This window comes from Marmota marmota, unplaced genomic scaffold (genome assembly GCF_001458135.2).
Source record: "Marmota marmota marmota unplaced genomic scaffold, marMar, whole genome shotgun sequence".
NCBI lineage: Eukaryota > Metazoa > Chordata > Mammalia > Rodentia > Sciuridae > Marmota > Marmota marmota.
In genome coordinates, this window is record NW_026000205.1 from 1,558,889 (window position 1) to 1,581,101 (window position 22,213).

Here is a 22,213-nt window from a genome sequence, read left to right on the forward strand (position 1 = left end):
CAGATCTGGCTGTGGAGGAGCCCTGAGTGGTGGAGTGTTCTGAAGCCTCCATTCCCCTTTCCTCCTAACCTGAGGCCTTGTACTGCTGTAAAGAACAGGCTTCCCTAGAACTTCTGCAGAGACTTCCTGAAGGCCCGAGACCTCACTCTCACTCAGCTGCCCACCGCCCCAACAGCTGCGAAGCTGGGCCTAATCTACCTAGGAACTGGTGACCTCAAAGAGCCTTCTCAAATGATAAGCTTGGAAAGCTGGTGCTCCAAGGAGTTGGGAAGGATGGAGTGGAAAGGAAAGGGAAGAACTCAACTGTGCTTCTCACGGAAGCTCGCGGCTCCCCAGGTTTCAGAGATGGGGAAACCCTGGGGAAGGCCAAGGCCTGCCGTGGGCTACGAATTGCTGGTCCGGAGCCAGGAGAGTGTTAGGGGGCACCACAGACCGGAGCATCTCAAGGTGGACTGCCTTCCGGCTGCAGCAAATGATCAACATCGCTTGTAGTCGGATGACGGTGGGTGGCTCTGGAGACTGCGACCGTCGGATTCTCATCGCGCGCCCAGGTGGCCCCCGCTCTCACCAAGCGCTTGGGAGGCGACCGGTCTTCTCAAGACTCGCGTGACAGTGGCGGGTAAAAGGGGGTGCTGGAGTGTTGGCCCCCGGCTCCTGACCTCGGGAAGCTAGGTCTGTTCCTCCAGCCGCCATTCCCGCTCTGAACCCAGGCCTCGGAGCAAAGCCTTGCTTTCTTTCCAGGGTAATTTAGGGATCCCGTGTATCGTGAGTTTTTGAGGGGCGGGGTAGTAAACGCCCCCTGGAGGAGCAGAAAGCCTCGCGTTACAACTTGTCCTCGCCCCCCGAGCCCGCCTCCCCGTTTTCCCCCTTTCTTCCTCTCCACGGTTCTCTCCTCCCACTCAGGTCACGGATGCGCGGGCCCTGGAAGCAGCGACTTTACTAGCAGGTGACCAGGGCTCAGGCTAGTGTGATTGGGATGCTGTAAGCGAGTCAGGGATTCACTCGGAGGCCGACTCTTGGGACTGTCCCATCTATTACCAGTTTCTTAGCTGGCCTTCAAACAGGTTGTGGCTCCTTGATTCTTCTGAGAGCCTGGAGGAGAGTAGGGGACACCGAGACCCAGAGCGCAGATGGAGTCATCATCCGGATTGGCGACCAGATACGATTGAGGGAGCTTCTGCAGCAGTGTGAATTGCGGATGACAAGTCCTGAGAGGGTGAGGAGTGGGTGGCTGCGCAGGAGAATGGGGCCCGGCACCAAGGGCGTGGTACCCAACTGAACAGGGCGGGGAGGTTCTTGGGAAGATTTAAGATTTAAGCAAACGGTAGACTTGGTCAAGTTTATATAATGACTGGAATATTAATTAAGCAGCTGTTAAAAATCATGTTTTTAAAGAATATGACATAAAAAATACTCAGGATATAATGGAAGAAAAAATATATATTCACTATTGATCCAATTTATAAGTAACATATTCATAGGCATATATTATAGATTTTTGTCCTGTATGTAAAATTTAATATCCAGTCTATAATATATAGGCACACATATTCCATGTTAATATATTGTTACACAGAATATATATGGAATATATATTCATGGAATATATACATATGTATTACATATATTATATATGATAATGTGTGCTGTATGTAATGTTTAATAATATTATCCAGTCTACAATATATATGTAATATATTCTATAATTGTATCTTATTTTAAAGAAATATATATATATATATATATATATATATATATATCTCCATAGAATATATGTGGAATATACACAGAATATAGAGAATATATATTCATGGAATATATACATACATACATAGAATATATGTGTATTTTTTAAAAATTAGAGAAAATTAATGCATTTATATTCTGTATATGATCTATAACAACATCCAATACCTAAATATTACTAATATCCAATTTGTAAGAAATATACACATAAAATCTGCAAATAATATATAATTTGTAAGATTGACTTACAAAGGAGCAAAAAGGACCTAAAAGGAGACAACTTAAAATCATGGTAACTTTTAAAACTGTACACGCTTTTCACCTAGTTAGACTAAAACCTCAGACAAACTAGGAGGAGGCAAAATGGCCCTTCCTCTCAAGTCACCATTTTAAACTGAGATGAACTGTGAGCTGCTTTGATACAGAAGCAGATGTTGGCAACAGCATTGCCAACAAGAAGACTGATAGGCAGCCCCCTGCAGTGAAAACCTATCTGGTAGTCTGCAGTTGCTTTTGAGTGGTTGGGGCTAGGGAAGGGCCACACATTTCTCAAACTGGAATTGGAAACTCAGTGCCTGGCAAGTCCTGTCCTCGTGAGAGAAAAAGTCTGGGAGCTACAATCTGAATACCAGCATAATGACATTTCCAGGAGATGTCAACAGATTGTGGAAGCACGTTAATCAGCCCCAAGAAGGGGCTGTTGAGGCCATCACACTGGGCATGTAAAAGGGTGCTATTGTGCAAGGTGCTGTATTAAAACCTCAGCTTGGGCTGGGGTTGTGGCTCAGCCGTAGAGCGCTTGCCTAGCACGTGCGAGGCCCTGGGTTCAATTCTCAGCACCACATAAAAATAAATAAATAAATAAAATAAAGGTATTGTGTCCAACTACAACTAAAAAATAAATATTTTTTAAAAATCAGCTCATCCGGGCTGGGGATGTGGCTCAAGCGGTAGTGCGCTCGCCTGGCATGCGTGCGGCCCGGGTTCGATCCTCAGCACCAAATACAAACAAAGATGTTGTGTCCGCCGAGAACTAAAATAAATAAATATTAAAAGATTCTCTCTCTCTCTCTCTCTCTCTCTCTCTCTCTCTCTCTCCTCTCTCTCTCTTTAAAAAAAAAAATCAGCTCATCTATGAAGAGTTCCAAATATATGCCAGGTGCTGCAGGAGGAGCAGGTTAAGGGTGGGAAGTGACTAAGGTGATCAAGGTCAGCTCTTGGAGGAAGTTAAGATTTGAGATGAGATGCACAGAATTAGAGTTGGAGTTCTCTGGGAAAGAGAGATTGGAAAAGAACAGAAGGCAGGACGGTAATGTAAGAAAGGGCAACTAGCAATGTCTTTTCTGTGCATTTAAATGCGTGTATGTGAGTACTTACAAATGCATTGTTTTCTTTATGTGGATTTTTTAAAAATATTTTTTTAGTTGTCAATGGACCTTTATTTTATTTATTTTTATGTGATGCTGAGAATCAAACCCAGTGCCTCACACATGCTAGGCAAGTGCTCTACCACTGAGCCACAACCCCAGCCCCTATGTGGATTTTTTGTTACATAAATGATATCAGGCATTTGGTAGTGCATGAGTTTGCATCTAGTGGTATATTTTGGAAATTTGTTAAGTTCTTGAATATGGATCTACCTCTTTTTTATTATAAAATATAATACAAATCCAAAATTGTACAATACCAAAATATTCAGTTCAATGATTTTTATAAATCAAATAACCCTGCCATCCTAGCAAAAAAGGAGAACATTGCCTGCACTCTAGAAACCTCCCTGAGCCTCTCCCTAATACCAATCCTCCCTGCCTCCAGGATGGTATCACTCTCCTTACACTTAAGATCATCACCTCTTTGCTTTTATTTCTAATTTTCCTACCTTAGTATGTAGACTTAAACACTTCAGTTCAGCTTTGCCTGGATTTTTTTTTAACTTGGATATAAACCAAGTCACATGGTGTGTATTCTTTTGTATGTAGCTTCTTTTTCAGTCAGTGTTAAAATTTTGAGATTCTTTCATGCCCTTAAATGTAGCTGTAGTTCATTTTTTTTTTTTTTTTTTTTGCTGTGTAGTGTTCTTTTATACTGACCACATCACTATTTATATATGTGACTATAGTGAACTTCTGGGTTGTTTCCTGTTTGGGAGTGTTGCAAACAATGCTGTTAAGAAAATTACCATATGTGTGTACTGGTTAAACAAGTACATTTGTTTTTGTTACAGTTAAACCTAGGAGTGGAATTGCAGATCATGGAACATATTCATCCTTAACAGATAACACTGACCCATCTCCCAACATAATTTTTATCAGTTTTCATTCTGGCCATCAACTTATGAGATTTCCCATAGCCCTTCTTTCTTGCCAATATTTGATGTTCTTATTTTTTCATTCTAGCTAGTCTGGCAGGCATGGTACCTCACTGTGGTTTTAATTGCCACTTTCCTGCTGATTGGAGAGTTTGATCTCCTTTCATATGCTCACTACCATTTGGAGACCTACTTTGATGAAAGAATGCTCAAATTTCTTGAGCATTTTTCTACTTGATTATTTATATTTTTCTTATTGATTCATAAGAGTTCTTTTTTAGGGGCTGGGGTGGTGGCTCAGTGGTAGAGTGCTTGCCTAGTGTGTGTGAGGCACTGGATTGGATTCTCAGCCCGCATGTAAATTAATTAATTAAAGGTCCATTAACTAAAAAAAAATTTTCTTTTTTAAAAAAGAGTTCTGTTTTAGATTCTGGATAAGAGCTCTCTTATGTGTGGTAACTTTTTTCCTACTCCGTGGCTTGCTTTTGATTCTTTTAATGGTGTCTTTTGATGAACAGGTGTTCTGAATTATAATGGATTCAGATTGATTGTTGTTTTCCGTATGGTTAGTGCTTTTTCTAACTGTCTAATAACTCTTAACCTAAAGATCATGGAAATTTTCTCCCAGATTAACTTAAAAAGACTTCCATGTTTAAATCTGTGGTGCTCACAAATGAGATGTGGATCAAATAAAGATCAAATTTCAGTTTTTTCATATGAAGATATAGTTTCCCATCACTATTTAATACTGTCATTTCTACACTACTATGGGTTGACATGGTCTGTATCTTCATTTGCTTAAAACCTTTATTTCTCTTAATAGCTACAGATTTTAGTAGAGTAGTCTTGTAATTCTTTAGTTAGATTTATTTGTAAGCTCTTAAAATATCTTCCTGTTATTCTAATTGTTAACTTTTTTTCATTACCTGTTTATTCCTTGCTAGTGTGTTGAAATGCTACTCAATGAATATTCTATGAATCCTGTATCCAGAAGCTGGATAAACCCACTTATTAATCCCAATAGTTTATCTATAGATTCTTTCATACACGTGCGTGCGCACACACACACACTCACACACACACACACACAATCATATCAGTAAATAATGACAAATTTACTTCCTTTCCAAATTTTTTTTGTACCAGGGATTGAACCCAAGAGTGCTTAGAAACTGAGCCACATCTCCAGCCTTTTTAATTTTTTTGAGACAGGGTCTCTCTAAGTGGCTTAGAGTCTTGCTAAGTTGCTGAGGCTAACTTTGAACTTGCAATCCTCCTGAGCCGGGGGCTACAGGCAGGCACCACATGTCTGGCTTAAAACTAATTTAAGAGCTTTTGGAGTCTGTAGTTTGTGCCCTTTATTTATCTAAGAAAGTTCTTGGGCATTTTCCTTTCTTCATATTGTTTTTGTCCCATTCTCCCTCCTTTGGTACTACAGGTGTTCGTGTTTATATCTTCTTGTTCTTTCCACTTACATTCTTTTCTCCAGTTTTCATTATTTTGTCTCTCCATCTTTTATTCTGGAAATTTTCTTCTGATATGATTTCCAGGTCACTAATTATCTCTTTAACTGTATAAAGCCTACTTTTTTAATCCACAAATTTAGTCTTCATATTTGTTTTGCTTTTGGTCTTGGTAATTTATACTTTTTTGCCAAATTCTTAACATAATATTTTATTTACTTGATCATGAGAAGTATATTTACTATGAATCTGAGACAAATAATCCAAATACTGATCAATTTCAATTATATGTTGCTTTTTAGACGACAGAAACAATATTATTTACACTGTGTTATCTGGTCTCCTCATATATCCTATACTTTTTAAACTTCTTTTTCTTCCTGAGGTAAAGATTACATATGGTGAAGTGCACAAATCTTAAGGACATGGTCAATGAATTTTTATGTATATGCACATTCATGTAACTAAAATAGATTCCCTCTGAAATATGGGCAACTTCCTCAGACTGAGAATAAAAACTTCCTTTGCTGAGGATAGAAGCAAAAGAAACTGAGGTTCTCTGGCTAAACTAATCTACATATGTATGTGCCCTACCTTTTGTCCCATTTTGCCTCCTTTTCTCTTACAAAAGCTTTCCTTGTCCTGGAGTTCTCTGATGATGGTGAATAAGTCTGTTCTGTGTTCCTTCAAAGCTGGCTTTGAATAAACTTGGTTTTCCTACCAACTTGATTCCTGAGTATCTGTGGGGCACTATGAGTGGTAAAGCCTAACCTCTTGTCCCGCATGGTAACAAAACCACCACTGAGACCAAAACATAAGACATGTATCACCCAGAAAGTTCTACTGTGCCTGTCCCAGAATATTACTCTTCCAGAAGTAATCACTACTTTGACTTCTACCATCATGAATTAGATTCATCTGTTCTTGAACTTCATACGCAACCATGAATTGCTTAAGGATGAGGATATGTTCTAAGAAACTTTGCCATTCTGTGAACGTCATAGAATATACTTACACAAAGCTAAATGGTATGGCCTATAGCACACCTAGGCTATATGGTGTAGCCTATTTGCAAATTTATCTATTTGCTTTTTAAACTTTTTGTTAAAAACTAAAACACAAACACATTATCCTAGACCTATAAGAGATCCCCATTGAATGATCTTGCCATCTTTGTTGAAAATCAATTGTATATATATATATATATATATATATATGAAAGTTTATTTCTGGGTTCTCTGTTCTAGTCTCTCTGTTGATCTATATGCATGACGTTATGCCAGTATCATGCTGTTTTGATTACTATAATATTGTACTAAGATTTGAAATCAGGAAGTGTGAATCCTCCAACAATGTTGTTTCTTGAGTTCATTTTGGCTTTTTTGACTCCTTAAATTTCCATATGTATTTTATCATCAGTTGTCATTTTCTGCAAAGAGGCCAGCTGTGATTTTGATACAGATTACCTTGACCCTGTAAATCAATTTAAAAAGTACTGCTCTGTTAACAATATTAAGCTTTCTGATCCATAGATATGAGATTTCTTTCCATTTATTAAATTTTCTTTAATTTCTTTAACACATTTTGTAGTTTTCAGAATGTTTTATTCTCTTTTGATAAATTCATTAGTAAATTATTTATTCTTTTTGATCTCTTGTCCGTAGAATTGTTTTCTTAATTTAATTTTGGATTACTTATTGCAAGTATATAGAAATGCCATTGATTTGTGTATATTGATTTTGTATTATGCAACATTACTGAACTTACTTATGAGTTCTAGTAATTTTTGTGGATTCCTTATGATATTCTATATACAAGATCATTTCATATGGGAGTAGACAGTTTTACTTCTTCCTTTCCAATCTTGATGTCTTTTTTTTTTTCCATTTCATTTTATTGCTAGGCTAGAACCTCCAGTAAAATTCTGAATAGAAGTGGTAAGAAAGGACACTAAAGTCTTATTCCTGATATCAGAAAAGAATTCAGTCTTTCATCATTAAGTACATTAGCTGTGAATTTTAAGAAAATTTCCTCAGTTTCTAGTTTGTTGGGAGTTTTTGTCATGGAGGGATACTGAAATTTTAACATGATTTTTCTACATAGATGGAGATGATCATATGGTTTTGTCCTTTAGTCTGTAGTAGATAGGTTGTACTGCATTACTTAATTTTCATACATTAAGCCAATCTGACATTCCTGGGAGAGATCTCACTTGGTCCTAGTGTATAATTCTCACATCGCACAGCCCTATGCACACACTGGCACCTGGGATGATAGTGTTTTAGGAGGGCTGTCTTTCCCTGATCACACACAATTTTTAGGGCTCATTAGTTGCCAGCTGATTACTGTTTTTAATAAAAGTAAGGCATAAATGGTTCCACACTTGATCTAAAATTCCACATTTGATTAAAATTTGGGTCCTTTAAAGGTTTTTATTGTTGTTATTTTAGGTCAGTGTTTAAGATTGTTCTAACCCCAGGACAGATCTTCTCAGTCATCTCTTTACTTGATTCTCTCTGGTGTATTTGCTGGAAGCTACCAGCAACTGCTTACCACTAAAAATTCCAGTTTTTGAGTATGCCCTTAGGCTTGAACTCCTTCACACTTTATTTCAAATAAAGTTAGTTATTTTGGAGAGAACTTCAGACTCTTTGTTATTAAGGATCTCTGGGTAAAATCTCCAGAGATGGATGGGGACAACGGCCTGCTCCTCGCTGACAGACATGCCCTGCTTTAGGAGCAAGTTGTTGATGGGGTATTAACTTCTGTTCTCATCAACTTTCCTCTCCTGTCATGTAAACTCACCTCAGAAATGAGCTAGATCCAGGGAAGACAGAGTCCTAGGATACACCAGGCCTGAGGCGGAGCCTCTGCCTTACAACTAGAGGCTGGTGGCAAAGGAAGCTCCTGGCCTTTTTACCATACTTGCCTACAATTTAGCCTTTCAGCCCATATCTGGAAGGAGTGAGAAATGTTGAAGGCCTGACTCTCCTGGGAAGTAGGCTTTGAGGAGCAGCTAAGGAGAAAGAACCCTCTATCCTGGGTGGAGTTGCCATGATGGGTGAGGTGTGGAGGGGAGGAGGCAGCTATAGTTAGATACCACAGACTTTCAATATTCTGACTTTTTATAGGTTTTCATGAATAAATGTCATCATTTGCTGTATGTACTTAGGACAAGTTCCAGAGATGTTGATTTTTTTTCACTGTCGTTCATGTAAGTTGTACTTGTTTCTTTAGGGAGGAGGTCCACAGAAGCTCCTTTGCACTGCCTTTCCAGAAGTGGAACACCCCCCCACCCCCCACCCTCCCACGAAACCTCTGTTGTTCTACCAATCCCTGCACCTACCTTAGATTTACTGAATCAGAATCTAGAAGAGTGAGACTAGGAGAAAGAAAGGTAGAAATCTTTGTTTTTAGAGCTCCTCAAGTGACTGTGGTGGACATCCAGGTTTAGGAGGCACTGGCCCAGAAGTCTATGTGCACTGGTTGGGCCTAAAAGTTTTCAAGTAGACCAGAAGGAGAAAGGAAAGAAACCTGAGTGTCTCCAGTATTTGCTGTGTCCTTGTCACTCTGTATCCATTATGTCATCTTGAAGCTTTTCAGAGAGGACTAATGTTAAGCTAATATTCCAGTGTGTATGGCTGGCATCCATTCTGATTGGTCAGGGTTCACAAAAAGCAGTTATTAAGTATTTTGAAACTAATTTCTGCTTGTAAGATGAGAAGAACTTGAGCCTCAGAGGGTGGAATATTTGTCCCAAGTCAATAATTCATGGAGAGAAGGGCCAAGATTTAAATTCTGGCCCTCATTTCTCAAAAACTCTTATAATAAAGCTTATAGTCTGGTGTCTGAGACATGTCCCTTGAAGTCTGCTGTTCTTGGTGACCTTAAGTTTACCTTAGGAGTTAGTGTTTCTGTAAGAAGAACACCATGGAGTCCTTTGAAGAACTAACTGACACAACAGATGAAGAGTCCACCAACAAACCCTACAGTGAAAATTACCAGCTCTGGAACCTCAAGGCCAAAGAAATTTTTACTACCAAGACCCAAAGTTACTTCATGAAGACTAAAAGAACTAAGAACATTTTGACACACTTGGCTTTCTCTCTTGGGCTAGGCAGCATGTGGCGTTTCCCTTACCTATGTCAACAGAATGGAGGAGGTAAGGCCCAGGGGCTTGGGGTCCCTTAGGATAAGAAAAAAATTTTAAGGCTGGGAGCCTAGATTCCTGGGTCATGGAGGAGAAGAGAGCTGGGGACGGGCACCTACCCTCCTAGAAGAGAGAATGGGGCACAACTCCTGGCTGCCTGGGCATGGATCCTGGTTCCTTTCCTCAGGTAGCTTCATCCTGATGTACTTACTCATGCTCCTCTTCTTCGGGATTCCCCTGTTGTACATGGAGGTGATCATAGGGCGGTGGCTGCGTGTAGACATCATCCAGGTCTGGAAGCAGCTCGTTCCCTGGCTAGGTGGCGTGGGCTACACTAGCATACTGGTAAGTGAGGAGTCCAGCTGAGAGGCAATCCAGATTGCCTCTTGTGGTCTCCAGGTTCTCTGTGTCTACCTGCTCCATTCCACAGTCCCACCATGTCCACCCACAGGTCTGCATGTTGATGAGCTTGTATAACAGTGCCGTCCTCTCCTGGAGCCTCTACTACCTGGCCAATTCCTTTGACCATCCCCTGCCTTGGGATTATTGCCCGCTGGTGAAGAACATCAGTGTCACTGGTGAGCAGAGGGAAAGAGGGGCCATCAGTGCAAGGGAGATAGGGGCACTAAGGAGCAAGTGAGCCCAAGGGAAGGAAGTGAAGAACAGGGGCAGGAGCCAAGTAAGGTGGTGCTTAAGCACCTGGGTCCCCCCAGACTTCTCTTGCCTTCAGACTGTGCCCCACCAATACTTCTGGTACCATACCACCCTGGAAGCCTCAGGCCACATTGAGGAAGGGATCCAGAACCTCGTCCTAAAGCTCAGCCTGGGTGTCTTGACAATTTGGATCTTCCTTTTCATCATTGTCATCATGGGGCTTGATTTGTCAATGTTGGTAAGCCACCCTGACTGTGGCCCTGCGTCCTCTTTGTCTTTCTAAAGATCCCCAGGTTTCCTGTCCTAACACTATTCACCTGATTTCTGTTGACTGCTCTTCAGTCCCCATGACTCCTCCACCCACCCAGGGGAGACACTCAGATATAGCCACCAGAATTTCCAGGTGGGGTCCTACGGAAGAGGCCATACTGTCCTCACGGCAGCTGTACCTACCACTCCCCTAAAAAAATTGCTACCCCCATCAAGAAGTGCTTCGTATTGACCAAGCTCCCTCTTTACCATCTTCGTGCCCACTGCTCCTAGAGACCTTTAGGAAGCTTTCAAATCAGAACCCAGTCTCCCAGTGAGCAGGGCAACCTCTGCCTTCCTACACTTTGACAGTTCATGTTAACTCTTTTAAAAAAATTTTTTTTAAATATTTATTTTTTAGGTATAGATGGACACAACACAATGCCTTTTTTATTTTATTTTTTATGTGGTGGTTAGAACCGAACCCGGGTCCCGCCCGTGCTAAGCGAGCGCTCTACCGTTGAGCCACAATCCCAGCCCCAGTTCATGTTAACTCTTAAAGGAGCTGATTGCCACCAATTGCTTTCCAGTTTCCCGTTTAGAGTATTTTATGTCAATCCATATTTCTACTCCATTCTCACCTGAGTCATACTCCCCTTGCGTGGAAAATTTATTCCACTGTGTTTACGAGATCATTTTAGTTAACTGCCTTCATCCTCGGTCCTGGCATCAGGGCAAGCAGTTGGCTTACATCACACACCCCTGAAGGCTCAATGTACCCTCTCTTTACAGCCTCCAATAGAAACCAGTCTTACAAAAGTGGACTTTATACTAGAGGTTTGATGGAGCACACTGAAGGAGGGAGCCCTTATCACCCCACCCCAGAATGAAGAACTTAGAAATTTGTATTAATCATGTTACAAAGTCCCTTTCATAGTTGCTTTCCCTCTCCCGTTCTTCCCACGTAGACTTCAGCTCCGCTGGCTCCCTCGCCTTTGTGGTTCCTATCTCTAAGCTCACATGTGGGCCATTATCCAAAGCCTGTGAGTTGACAGTGTCCTTGCCTTGCCATTTAAAAACCTTCTCTACTTGGAGTTTCCCCCGTCACCACCAGTCAGCTTATTGATAGATTTGTCTTTCCAGAGAACAGTGTTGTCTCCCTAGACTGACGTCCAATAGTGCTGACTTGTTCCCTGTGGGCCACCTTACCAGTACCCACCTCCCTCTCTCTAGCCCGCAGTCCTGCAGTCCCTTTTTAACATTTGTCTCTGTGTTCTTTCCTCCCCACCTCTCTGGAATCCTGGTTTCCATCCTGATCTACCTGGTCAGTTGCTGTTTTTCTCGATAATCCTCCCCTACATCTTCCTCCTCTGCATCTTCATCAAATGTCTCTTTCTGGAAGGTGCAGTTGCCAGCCTGGAACGTATGATAACCACAGAGGTGAGGCCAGAGACTCCACATCTTCTTCCTCCCTCAACCTCCCAAGAATTTTCGGATTCTCCTTGCTCCACACCTCCCTTCCGTCTGACCCTAGTCTTCATCCCTCTGCTCTCCTCCCAGCCTGCCCCTCTGCCAACTCACTGGTGGTTCTGCCCTGCAAGCCAGCTCCCCAACTCCTCTTACCCCATTCCACAGCTCTCTGCCTTGTCCTCGCTGGAACTGTGGCGTCAGGCAGGAGGCCATGTGCTCTATTCCCTGGGCCTAGGCATGGGCACCATCATCACCTCCTCCTACGAGGCTGGAAGGGACAACTTTGTCAAGGCAACCTTCCTCATAGTCCTGGGAAACCTGATGACCTCGATGCTGACCACGTCCATCATCTTTCTAGTGCTGGGGTTCTGGGCTACCACCAGTGGCCATACCTGTGTTCAGAAGTGAGTAATTGCAGCCATGAAGGTAGAAGAAGGGCCATCTCCCCTACTTTAGCAATCTGCCAGCCCCATGAACCTTCAAACTCAGAACCTCTCCATTAATGATCACTTCACATTTAGTCTCAGAGAAAACCACAAATAGGGAACATTCTAATTCTCCTGCTTTAGAGAGAAGAAAACAGTCTCAGATAAGTGGCTGTCCCAAGGTTTTCCATTATTGTAAATGGAATAAAGAAGATCTCAAAAATCAATTAATTAACTCACAAAGAAGACTGCCACGGCTTTCAGACCACAGTCAGTGATTATTGGCATCAGCTGCATATTTGAATCGTAGGGAGCCTTAGAAACACTTGTGTCTGTTCCACCCAAGATCCTGATTTACTTGGTCATGGGTACATCCAGACATTGGATTTTCAACCTCCACAGTGGAATTTTTCTTCCCTTTAGGATGTTGAAGGGTACAAAAGTCAAAAAAAAAAAAAAAAAAAAAAGCCGTAAATTTTTAACAGAGAAAATTTAAAACCATACTTTTCTATGAAATTATTGAAGAATAGTGGATATAAATAAACTTTAAGTAACCAAACCCTAGAGAGTAATCAGAAATCATAGTGAACAAAGAGCCTTTATACCTGGGAGTAAGTACCTAACAGAGGTGATGGGGGTGGAGGACAGGCCTTTGTAGATGGAAAGACTTTCTACAAATAAGAAGAAACCATCTGAAGTATTTAATAACTTTATGAATAACTGTTAGGTACTGAGATCTTGGGGAACCTCCCCAATACACAAGTAGTTTGCTTTATCCAACAATTATCCTCACATCCTCCCTAGAAATTATGCTAAGGAAGTGTCAAAAGCTTCCATGGAGACAGGGCTGGCAGGCAGAGACCTATGGTGCTTAGATTCATAGGTTCCACTTGATTACAAAAAGAAATCAAAAACATCTAAAGCTACCATCTAACCCACTCCAACTCAAACACTTGCCAGCATCCAAGAAATTAGTGACTGATGGGAGGTATATAAAGTTGAGGTTAGCTGGGCACAGTGGCACATGCCTGTAATCCTAGCAGCTTGGGAGGCTGAGGCAGGAGGATCACGAGTTCAAAGCCAGCCTCTGCAAAAGCAATTCAGTGAGACCCTGTCTCTAAATAAAATACGAAATAGGGCTGGGGATGTGGCTCAGGGGTCGAGTGCCTTGAGTTCAATCCCTGGGACCAAAAAAATTAAAAAAGTTTTTTAAAAAGTTGGAGATTAGCTCAATTGTGAAGTAAACTCTCCTTAATCCCATTTGAAGACAGAGAAAAACTCAGTTAAAATCATTACCAGCCCCAGCCCAACTCAGAAAAATCTAATTAACCCTCATTCTAAACATAAACACACTAGCTTTTGGAGAGAAAAGGTTTGAATTCATTAATACTAAATAAAAGGGGCTGCACTTATGGCTCAGTGGTGGAGTGCTCACTTAGCATGTGTGAGGCACTGAGTTTGATCCTTAGCACCACATAAAAATAAATAAAAGTATTGTGTCCATCTACAACCAAAATTTTTTTTAAAAGACTAAACAAAATATACAAATATCATACTTTTATCCTTTGCCTTTTGACACACAATGTTCATCATAAAATTAAAAATCACAAGACATTCTGAAATACCAGGAAAATGTAACCCATATCCAAGAGGAAAAAGAAGACCCAAAGACCATCTATTACTAGAAATAGCAGAGAAGAACTTTAAAACAACTGGTAAGAAATTTAATAGGATTAAAAAAATGTGTGAAGATAACAAAGGTATCTTTTTTTTTTTTAGTTGTTGATGGACCTTTATTTATTTGTATGTGGTGCTGAGAATTGAACCCAGTGCCTCACGCATGCTAGGTAAGCACACTACCACTGAGTCACAACACCAGCCCAACAAGGTTATCTTAAGAAAGATATGAACTTGTAAAAAAAGCCCTCTGGAAATTCTAGAACTGAAAATACAGATTAAGTGAAAGTTTCACTGAATGGATTTAGTATAGATTGGAACCAGCAGAAGGAAAGATCAGTTATCTTGAAGACAGCTAAACAGAAGTTATACAACATGAAGCACAGAGAGGAAAAACTGAACACAGCCTCAATGACCCATACAGACAATATAGATATAATTGGAGTTTCAGAAGCAGAGGAGAGGGGATTGGAGGAGGAAAAAAATGTAAATAGTGGGAAAAGTTTTTCCAAGTTTAGTGAAAAATATCAATTCATAGATTCCCAAAACTCTGTATTTCAACCAGGATAAATACAAAGAATATCACACCTTAGTATGTCTGGGTCAAATTTCTGAAAGCCAAATATAAACAGACGATATTTGGACTAATAAAAAATTAAAGATTACCTTGTATACAATGATGAAAATTATGGCTGATTTCTCATCAGAAAACACATAAGCCAGAAGAAAATGAATTGAAATATTATACAATGCTGAAAAAAGAGGCTCTGTCAGCCTGCATTCCATTTTCAGCAAAAATATCTTCAAAGGAAGAAAGTGAAATGAAGCCATTCAGATAAAGATGAGAGAATTCACCACCAGCTACTTAGAACCAAGAGAAATACTAAATAGTCTTGAGACTGAAGGAAAATACTTGATTTATGTTTTGATCCCATTAATTGCCCAAGTTGTTCTGAACATACTTAAAATTTCTTGATAACTGAGGCCTATCTTCTTTAAAATTTTAATTAATTAAAACTAAACTAAAAATTCAATGCCTCAGTCCTATTCACCACATTCTAGGCACATCTTGTTAGTGGCCACTGAATTGAATAGCGTAGCTCTAAAGTAACCATGAAAGAACAAAGAGGGAGCCAGGGGTAGGGCCCCTGGGTTTGATAAATAAATAAAATAAAGGTGTTCATCCACAACTACAAAAAAGTTTGTTTGTTTTAAGCAGAGAAAGGAGGGAAATGGAATAGATGAGACATTTACTTTTGTAAATGGCACCAGGGTAGACAACCGGCTGGTTGTGGTGGCACAGGCCTGTGATCCCAGCGACTCAGGAGGCTGAGGCAGAAGGATTACAAGTACAAGGCCAGCAACTTAAAAAGGGACCCTGTCTTAAAATTAAAAAAAAAAAAAATTTAATTTTTAAAAAGGACTGGGATGTAGCTCAGTGGTAGAGCATCCCTGGGTTCACTCAGTAACCTCCCCCTAAATAGATCATATCAATAATTACATTAAATAAATACCCCACTTAAAAGGCAGCAATTGTCAGACTAGATAATTGAAGACCCAGTCATATCCTGTTTACAAAAAAATGTCCTTTATAAAGATATAAATATGCTTAAAGTAAGAGAATGGAAAAAAAAAAAACCGTGTCAAGAAATAATTGTAAGAAAGCTATTGTGCCTCTATTAATGTCAAACAAAGTCAAAACAAATAATACCAGAGATTTTCCATAATGAGGAACGGGCAAATTCATCAGGGTATCTGCATTATTTAAATGTTTTTACACCTCATAACAGAGCTACAAGACAGAAACGTGAAAAAAAGATAGGGGCTGAGGGTGCGGCTTGCTGTGGAGCATGAGTTTAGCATGCTCAGGCCCTGATTCAACCTCTCTCACACACACACAGGAGAAAAAAATTCAGCACTAAAGAAACAGATAAATGTGTAACTGTAATTGGAGATTTCAACACTTCCCTCTCAATAGCTGATACAAAATAAAGAAAATACAAATTTAAAATATCAGGAATAACAAAGAGATGCTTAAAGTCTCAACAGGAGGATCATAAGGTTGAGGCCAGCCTCAGTAACTTAGCAAGACCCTGCGTCAAAATAAAAAATAAAAGGCCTGGGATATAATTCAGTGGTAGAGACACACCTGAGTTCAATCCCAGTACGAAAAAAGAGGGGACAGGAGGGATTAACCACGATAGATCCTGCCAACATTAAAAGAGTATTGGGGAGGGGGGCAGCTGGGGTTGTGGCTCAGCTTGCCTAGCACATGTGAGGCATTGGGTTCCATCCTCAGCACCACATATGAATAAAATAAAGGTACTGTGTGGAACTACAACATGTATATATATATATAAAGAATATTGTGAAAAATTTATACAAATAAATTTAACAATGTAAAAGAAATAGACAAACTCCTTGAAAGGTACAAATTATCAAGTCTGACCACAAAAAGAAATGGAAAATCTAAATAGCACCATTTCTGAGTTTAAAATTAAATTTATGATTTAAAACTTTCCCATAAAGAAAATTCTAGGCCTATATTGCTTCCCTAGTGAATTCCATCTAATAATCAAGGAAGATGTAATGCTAATCCAACACAAGTTCTTGTTTTTTTTTTTGTTTTTGTTTTTGTTTTTTTTTTAGTTGTAGATGGATGTAATGCCTTTATTTTATTTATTTTTATGTGGTGCTGAGGATCAATCCCAGTGCCTCACACATGCTAGGCAAGCATCTACCACTGAGCTACAGCCCCAGGCCCCAACACAAACCCTTTAGAGTAATAAAGGAAGGAGAAATACTTCTCAAGTGTCTTTTTGAAAATATTCTTAAAGTATTAGCAATTTACATTACGAGCAAGTGGATTTATCCCAGAAATCAATCAATTCATTGCATTAACAGATTAAGGAAAAGAACCAATGACAAAAAGAAAAAGAAAATTCTCAACAAATTAGAAACAAAACAGCGCTTCCTCCAACAGTTAAGGCAGAGTTTCTCTATCTGGACCCTTGGAATTTTGCCCAGATCACTCATTAGTATGGCATCAGAGGCTGCAATGTAGAATGTTTAGCAGCCCCCACCCCCACCCACTCTCCATTGTGCCAAACCAAAATGTCTCCAGACCTTGTCAAAGGCCCCTGGGGGGAGGGGAGAAGTCATCCTCAGTCGGGAACCTTTTATAGTGGAGTCAGGACAAGTTACAGGGAACATCCTACCCAGTGGTGAGAGTTTGAACACTTCCCCCTAGTGCTGAAAACAAGGAAATGAAACCCTCCTTTTTCTTTTTTAAACCACTTCAATATTCCAGTGAAGTTCTTTCCCACTGAAAATAGTAAAGGAAGAAAGATATAAAAAGTAAAGAACTGTTAGGAAAAAGGAAAACTGTCTTTATTCACAGATGTACAAGTGCATATTTGGAAGACTCTAAAGAATCTACAAAAATTACTAAAATAAGGGCACTTAAGAAAGTCACAAAAATATAAGCCATTAAACAAAGATAACCATATTTCTACGTACTAGTAATCACAGCTAATGAAATTTCTAAACTAAAACCATTTACAATGGCATCAAAAAATCATCAAATGCCAAGTGTGATGGCACACAACTGTAATCCCAACAATTCAGGAGGCTGAAGCAGAAGGATCCCACATTTGAGGCCAGCCTCAGCAACTTAGTAAGGCCCTAAGCAAATTATCAAGACCTTGTCTCAAAAATAACAAGGGCTGGGAGTGTGGCTCAGTGCTTAAATGTCCCCGCCCCAGTAAAAAAAAAAAAAAAAAAAAAAAAAAACAAGAAAGAGACCTGAGCTAACAAGCTTGCTCTGTCTTGTCATGTGATTGATGCCCTGTGCTACCTCAAGACTCTCTGGAGTCCTCACGAGCAAAAATGGCTCTCACCAGATGAGTCCCCTTGACCTTAGTTCTCCTGAACCATGAACTAAATAAACCTTCATTCTTTATAAAATTACCAAGTCTGCAGTATTCAGTTATAAGCAACAGAAAACAGACTAAGACAACTATTGATATATGCAACAATATGGATGAATCAGCTGTTATATTGTAGCAAGCAGGTATAAAATGAATATGTACTGCTGCAAATTAGTACTGCCTCTGGGATGGAAGGAAAATAACTAGAAAGGAGCTCTAAGTAACCAGTGCGGTGGAAATTGGGGTGTTGGCTATATGCAGTCATCCAAACTCACTGAGGTATATACTTGGTACCTGTACCTTCTATTGTTTGTATATTATAGCTCAGTAAAAACTGAGTTTTGTGCTTTAAAAAACTCCCTGGTCATTCCAATGAACAGGTTAGATTGAGAACCAACATCTCCAAGGGGAGCACCGAGCAGTAGATCTCTGTGATGTGGAAAATGTTCTATGTCTGCATTGTCCAACACGGTAGCCACAAGCCACATGTGGCCATTGGGAATATGAAGGTGGTAAATGTGATGAAATGTACCTAATGAGACTGAGGCACTAATTTTTAATTTTATTAAACTTAATTTAAATAGCATGTGTCTAATGGGTATGGTATTGAACACTGTGTTGCCGAGTTGGTTTCTTTTTTGAGTGTCATGAGTCCGCCTAGGTCTCTTTCCTGGCTCCTGGTGTTTCCTCGCAGTCTTTGACATTCCTTAGCTTGTAGACGCATCACCCTGTTTTTCTGCCTTCATCTTCACATGGCATTTTCCCTTGTAAGAGTACCTGTGTCCAAATGTCCCCCTTATATGAAGCACACCAGCCAGATGAGGTTAATGACCCACCTACTCCAGCATGACCTCATCTTAACTAATTATATAACAGTGATCCTTTTTCTAAATAAGGTTACATTCTGAAGTACTGATGAGGGTTAGGACTTGAACGCAGGAAATGTAAGTGGGACAAAATGTAACTCATAATAATGAGGAGCACTAGCTACAGAAAATATAAACTCTTCTGTCCCTTAGGTGGGCTCCCAATGACTCACCCCAAGGCCACTGGATTAGCTTTCTGTCCCTGTCTGGGTGCCCTTATTCCTCAGCAACAGGCATCTTGGACAACTCCCTTTCCTCCGGGTCCTCAATTTTCCTAGTTTGCAGATGGCAGAAGGGCCGCATGTTCTCTACCACTCTTCTTTTCCTCTACCTCCCCTTTAGGAGTGTCTCAAGGCTGATAGAGCTGATATCCATTGGGGTGCTACCCAAGGAGGCCAAGCCCCCAGATAACATCCTGCTCATGCTCCCCCAGGACTACCTGAACTGGATCATCCACCTCCCCAGATACCTCCAGTACCAGGTCATCCACCACTCCCTGTCCTGCAGTATCAGAGTGCAGAAGGAAAAGGTGCGTTTGTGGGGACAGGCAGGTGCTTCCCAAAGACCCCAGAGGACACTGGGAAATGTGTTTCCCAGGAGCCTCGTGGACCAACTAAATCTCTGGGGCAGGTAATAGTCCTGATCTTGGTTCTACCACCATTTCCATGTGCTGGGGCCTTTGCTAAGTTGTTAAATACACCAGCCCTAGGATCCCTATTTGTTGGAGAAAACTGAGGCTCCAGGAGGTGAAGTTCATCTAACAAAACCAAGGAGGGCACTTTACCCTCCATCCCCCGTGCCCATGCTCACTGCCTAGACATTGCTAATCAATTACTGCACCATCCCTGCATCCAGATGCACCACTGCCTCAGAGCCCTTCTCCCCCACAGCTCATGGAGGGCCCTGGCCTCACATTTGCAGCCTTCTCCCAGGCCGTCTCATTGCTCCCTCATGCCTCTCTCTGGGCCATCCTCTTCTTCCTGGCTCTGTTCATCACAGGCCTGGGCACCTTGATAAAAACCTCGGAGAACATTGTCCTTTCTCTCCAGAACTCCACAGTCTTCGTGAAGTATCCCAGCCTGGCCCCAGGTATGTGGATTCTCACCCCGGCAAAAACATTGCCCTGTTGTCCTTTGCCCCAAGTTTAGCCCAGATTTTCAGGGTTCACTTTGACACCAACCAAGCCCTACATACAGGCCTCAATAGAACCAAACCCACCTCTGTCTTAGTGGTCATCTGCCTGGGAGGGCTTCTGGGCAGCCTCGTCTTCAGCAGTCACGCCGGCATCTACATAATGTCTTTGTTTGATGACCACCTGGTCCCTCTCACCCTTGTCGCCATTGTGACATTCCAGAATATGGCTTTGTCCTGGATCTATGGAGCCCACAGGTGATCTGCCCAGCTGTGGACCCCTCCCATTCCTATGAGGATGTTGGAGCTTGATCAGTCCCCATGGCGGGGAGGAGGGTTCGTGAGAGAGCTTCAGGGTTGCAGCAGGGAGTGACCCCAGGGCAGTGGTGGGTCTTGTGAAAACAAGGAGTCCTGGGTTGGCCTGAAGATGGAGGCTGGGCAAGGCAGATCCACGGACTGATGGAATCCCATGGGGTGGCCCGAGAGATCCAGCCCCAGGAGAGAGCTGGGCAGCCCCTAAGAGTTGGGAGCTATGAAAAAGCCAAAGGGCCACAGGCCCACCCTTTCCAGGCCCTCAAGCCCCAGCTATCCCTGACCATTGCCCACCCCAGGTTTAGGGAGGAGATGATCCGTGACTTAGGGCACCTTCTGAGACCCTCCTTCACTTTCCTGTGGTGCTACGTGACACTGCCCGGGCTGCTGGCCCTCCTCACCATCTGCATCCTGCCCCTCCATCACAAGGAAACCTCCTATATTGCCTGGAATAGAAGTATGGTGAGATGATCCCCAAGCCTGGCCACCCATCCCACTGAGGGGGGGGGTCCCTTATCAAGTCCGCCACCCACAGGACTCCAGGTCTGGACTCCCACTGGCGCAGCATCCTTTTAACCAGCTTCCCAGCCCCTGGGAAATCCCAGGCCCAGGAACACATGGACTGAAACCCCCTCAGTCGTCACCGTTTCCTCTACTCCTGCATTTTCCCTTTCTGCCCCCAGAGCCAGGAAGTAAAGCAGCCCTACCCGAACAGCGCCCTGGGCTGGGTCACCTTCCTCAGCGTCTTCACCTTTCTGCCGATACCGGCCTACCTGCTTTACCAATGGTGGTTCCTCCAGGACCCCATGACCTCTGAGACAGTGTCCTTCCAAACGATGACCATGGACTCCTCCAAACCCGGAAGGTGGCTCAAGCACCCCGTGAGGAAATCCACCTCCAGTTCCCAGAACAAAGTCCAGGAGACTTCGAGGTTCACCCAGTCCCCAGGGAGGAACCCTGAGAGACCCTCCTTCAGCCTGACTCCCATCGCCTCCCTGTTCTCCTTGTGGAGCAGCAGCCTCATCACTTCCAAGCAGGTGAGCCCGATGTTCGTAGCTGTGGACAACAATGTCAAGCTTGGGGAGTCCACAGAAGAAAAGATGCCCAACAACTCTACAGATTAACTGGCGACATTGCCCGTCTTCCGAGGCAGCAAATCTGTCTGCTAACTGGCAGCCCCCATGGCCGTTTTGCTACAAGAATCATCGGTTCTGCCGGAAAGGAGCAGGGGTGCGTGCAGAAAATCTGCCTACCAACAGGGGACGTCACTCATTTAGATTTGGATGGAAATGCACAAGCGCTCTTTCTTCTCCTGGAAGAGGAGTGATCCTGCTACTGGAGAGCTTGGAAGAAGAATCTTTGATTCTAGATGCTTCTGATGCCAGACCTAGAACTCCCTTTTCCTCTGTGAAGTTGGGGCACCCCGCTTTGGGCACAAGGGCATAAAATCCCAGGACTCTGAAGGACCTGAGCTCCTCAGTTATCATGGAGAGAGAAGGTGTTCCCTCCCGCCTCCCAGCCCCACCACCAACTAGTCAGTGGTGTGGCCACCTCACCAGGGGGACCTCAGAATGGGGCAGAGACAGCAATGCTGTGTGTCAATAAATGGGTCCTCTTGGACTCCAAGCACAGGCTGTAGACATAGAGTTCTTTCTGTGAGGGGCCCAGAAGTCAGACCACACACACACACACACACACACACACCCCTAATCGACAACCTCTGCTGAACCAAGAATACCAACCTGATCTTCTGCTTTAGGGACACAAACTGACTTTCCAGAAACCTCATTGTCCTGGAGTTAGCACAACTGGAGAAACTCTGTAGTAGTCAAT

The 22,213-nt window shown here is 42.1% G+C and overlaps 1 protein-coding gene across 1 annotated transcript; it reads left to right on the forward strand.

Annotated features, from left to right (window-relative positions):
- The first annotated feature begins 8,844 nt into the window (after positions 1–8,844).
- On the forward strand, positions 8,845–22,000 carry LOC107151566 (orphan sodium- and chloride-dependent neurotransmitter transporter NTT5-like). The gene is made up of 11 exons (XM_015496969.2): positions 8,845–9,679; positions 9,855–10,012; positions 10,119–10,245; positions 10,381–10,559; positions 11,900–12,010; positions 12,206–12,444; positions 19,280–19,466; positions 19,828–20,026; positions 20,167–20,326; positions 20,680–20,842; positions 21,064–22,000. The coding sequence occupies exons 1-11, from the start codon at positions 9,448–9,450 to the stop codon at positions 21,502–21,504; spliced, it is 2,196 nt and encodes a 731-aa protein (XP_015352455.1). The 5' UTR covers positions 8,845–9,447; the 3' UTR covers positions 21,505–22,000.
- The last annotated feature ends 213 nt before the right edge of the window (positions 22,001–22,213 follow it).

What these genes read in the sequence shown, in the direction of transcription:
- LOC107151566 (XM_015496969.2), top strand. Translation starts at nt 9,448, where the DNA reads ATGGAGTCCTTTGAAGAACTAACTGACACAACAGATGAAGAGTCCACC. An exon ending in ATGTCAACAGAATGGAGGAG is followed by an intron (nt 9,680 to 9,854) that starts GTAAGGCCCAGG and finishes TCCTTTCCTCAG; the next exon opens with GTAGCTTCATCCTGATGTAC. An exon ending in GTATCCCAGCCTGGCCCCAG is followed by an intron (nt 20,027 to 20,166) that starts GTATGTGGATTC and finishes CCTCTGTCTTAG; the next exon opens with TGGTCATCTGCCTGGGAGGG.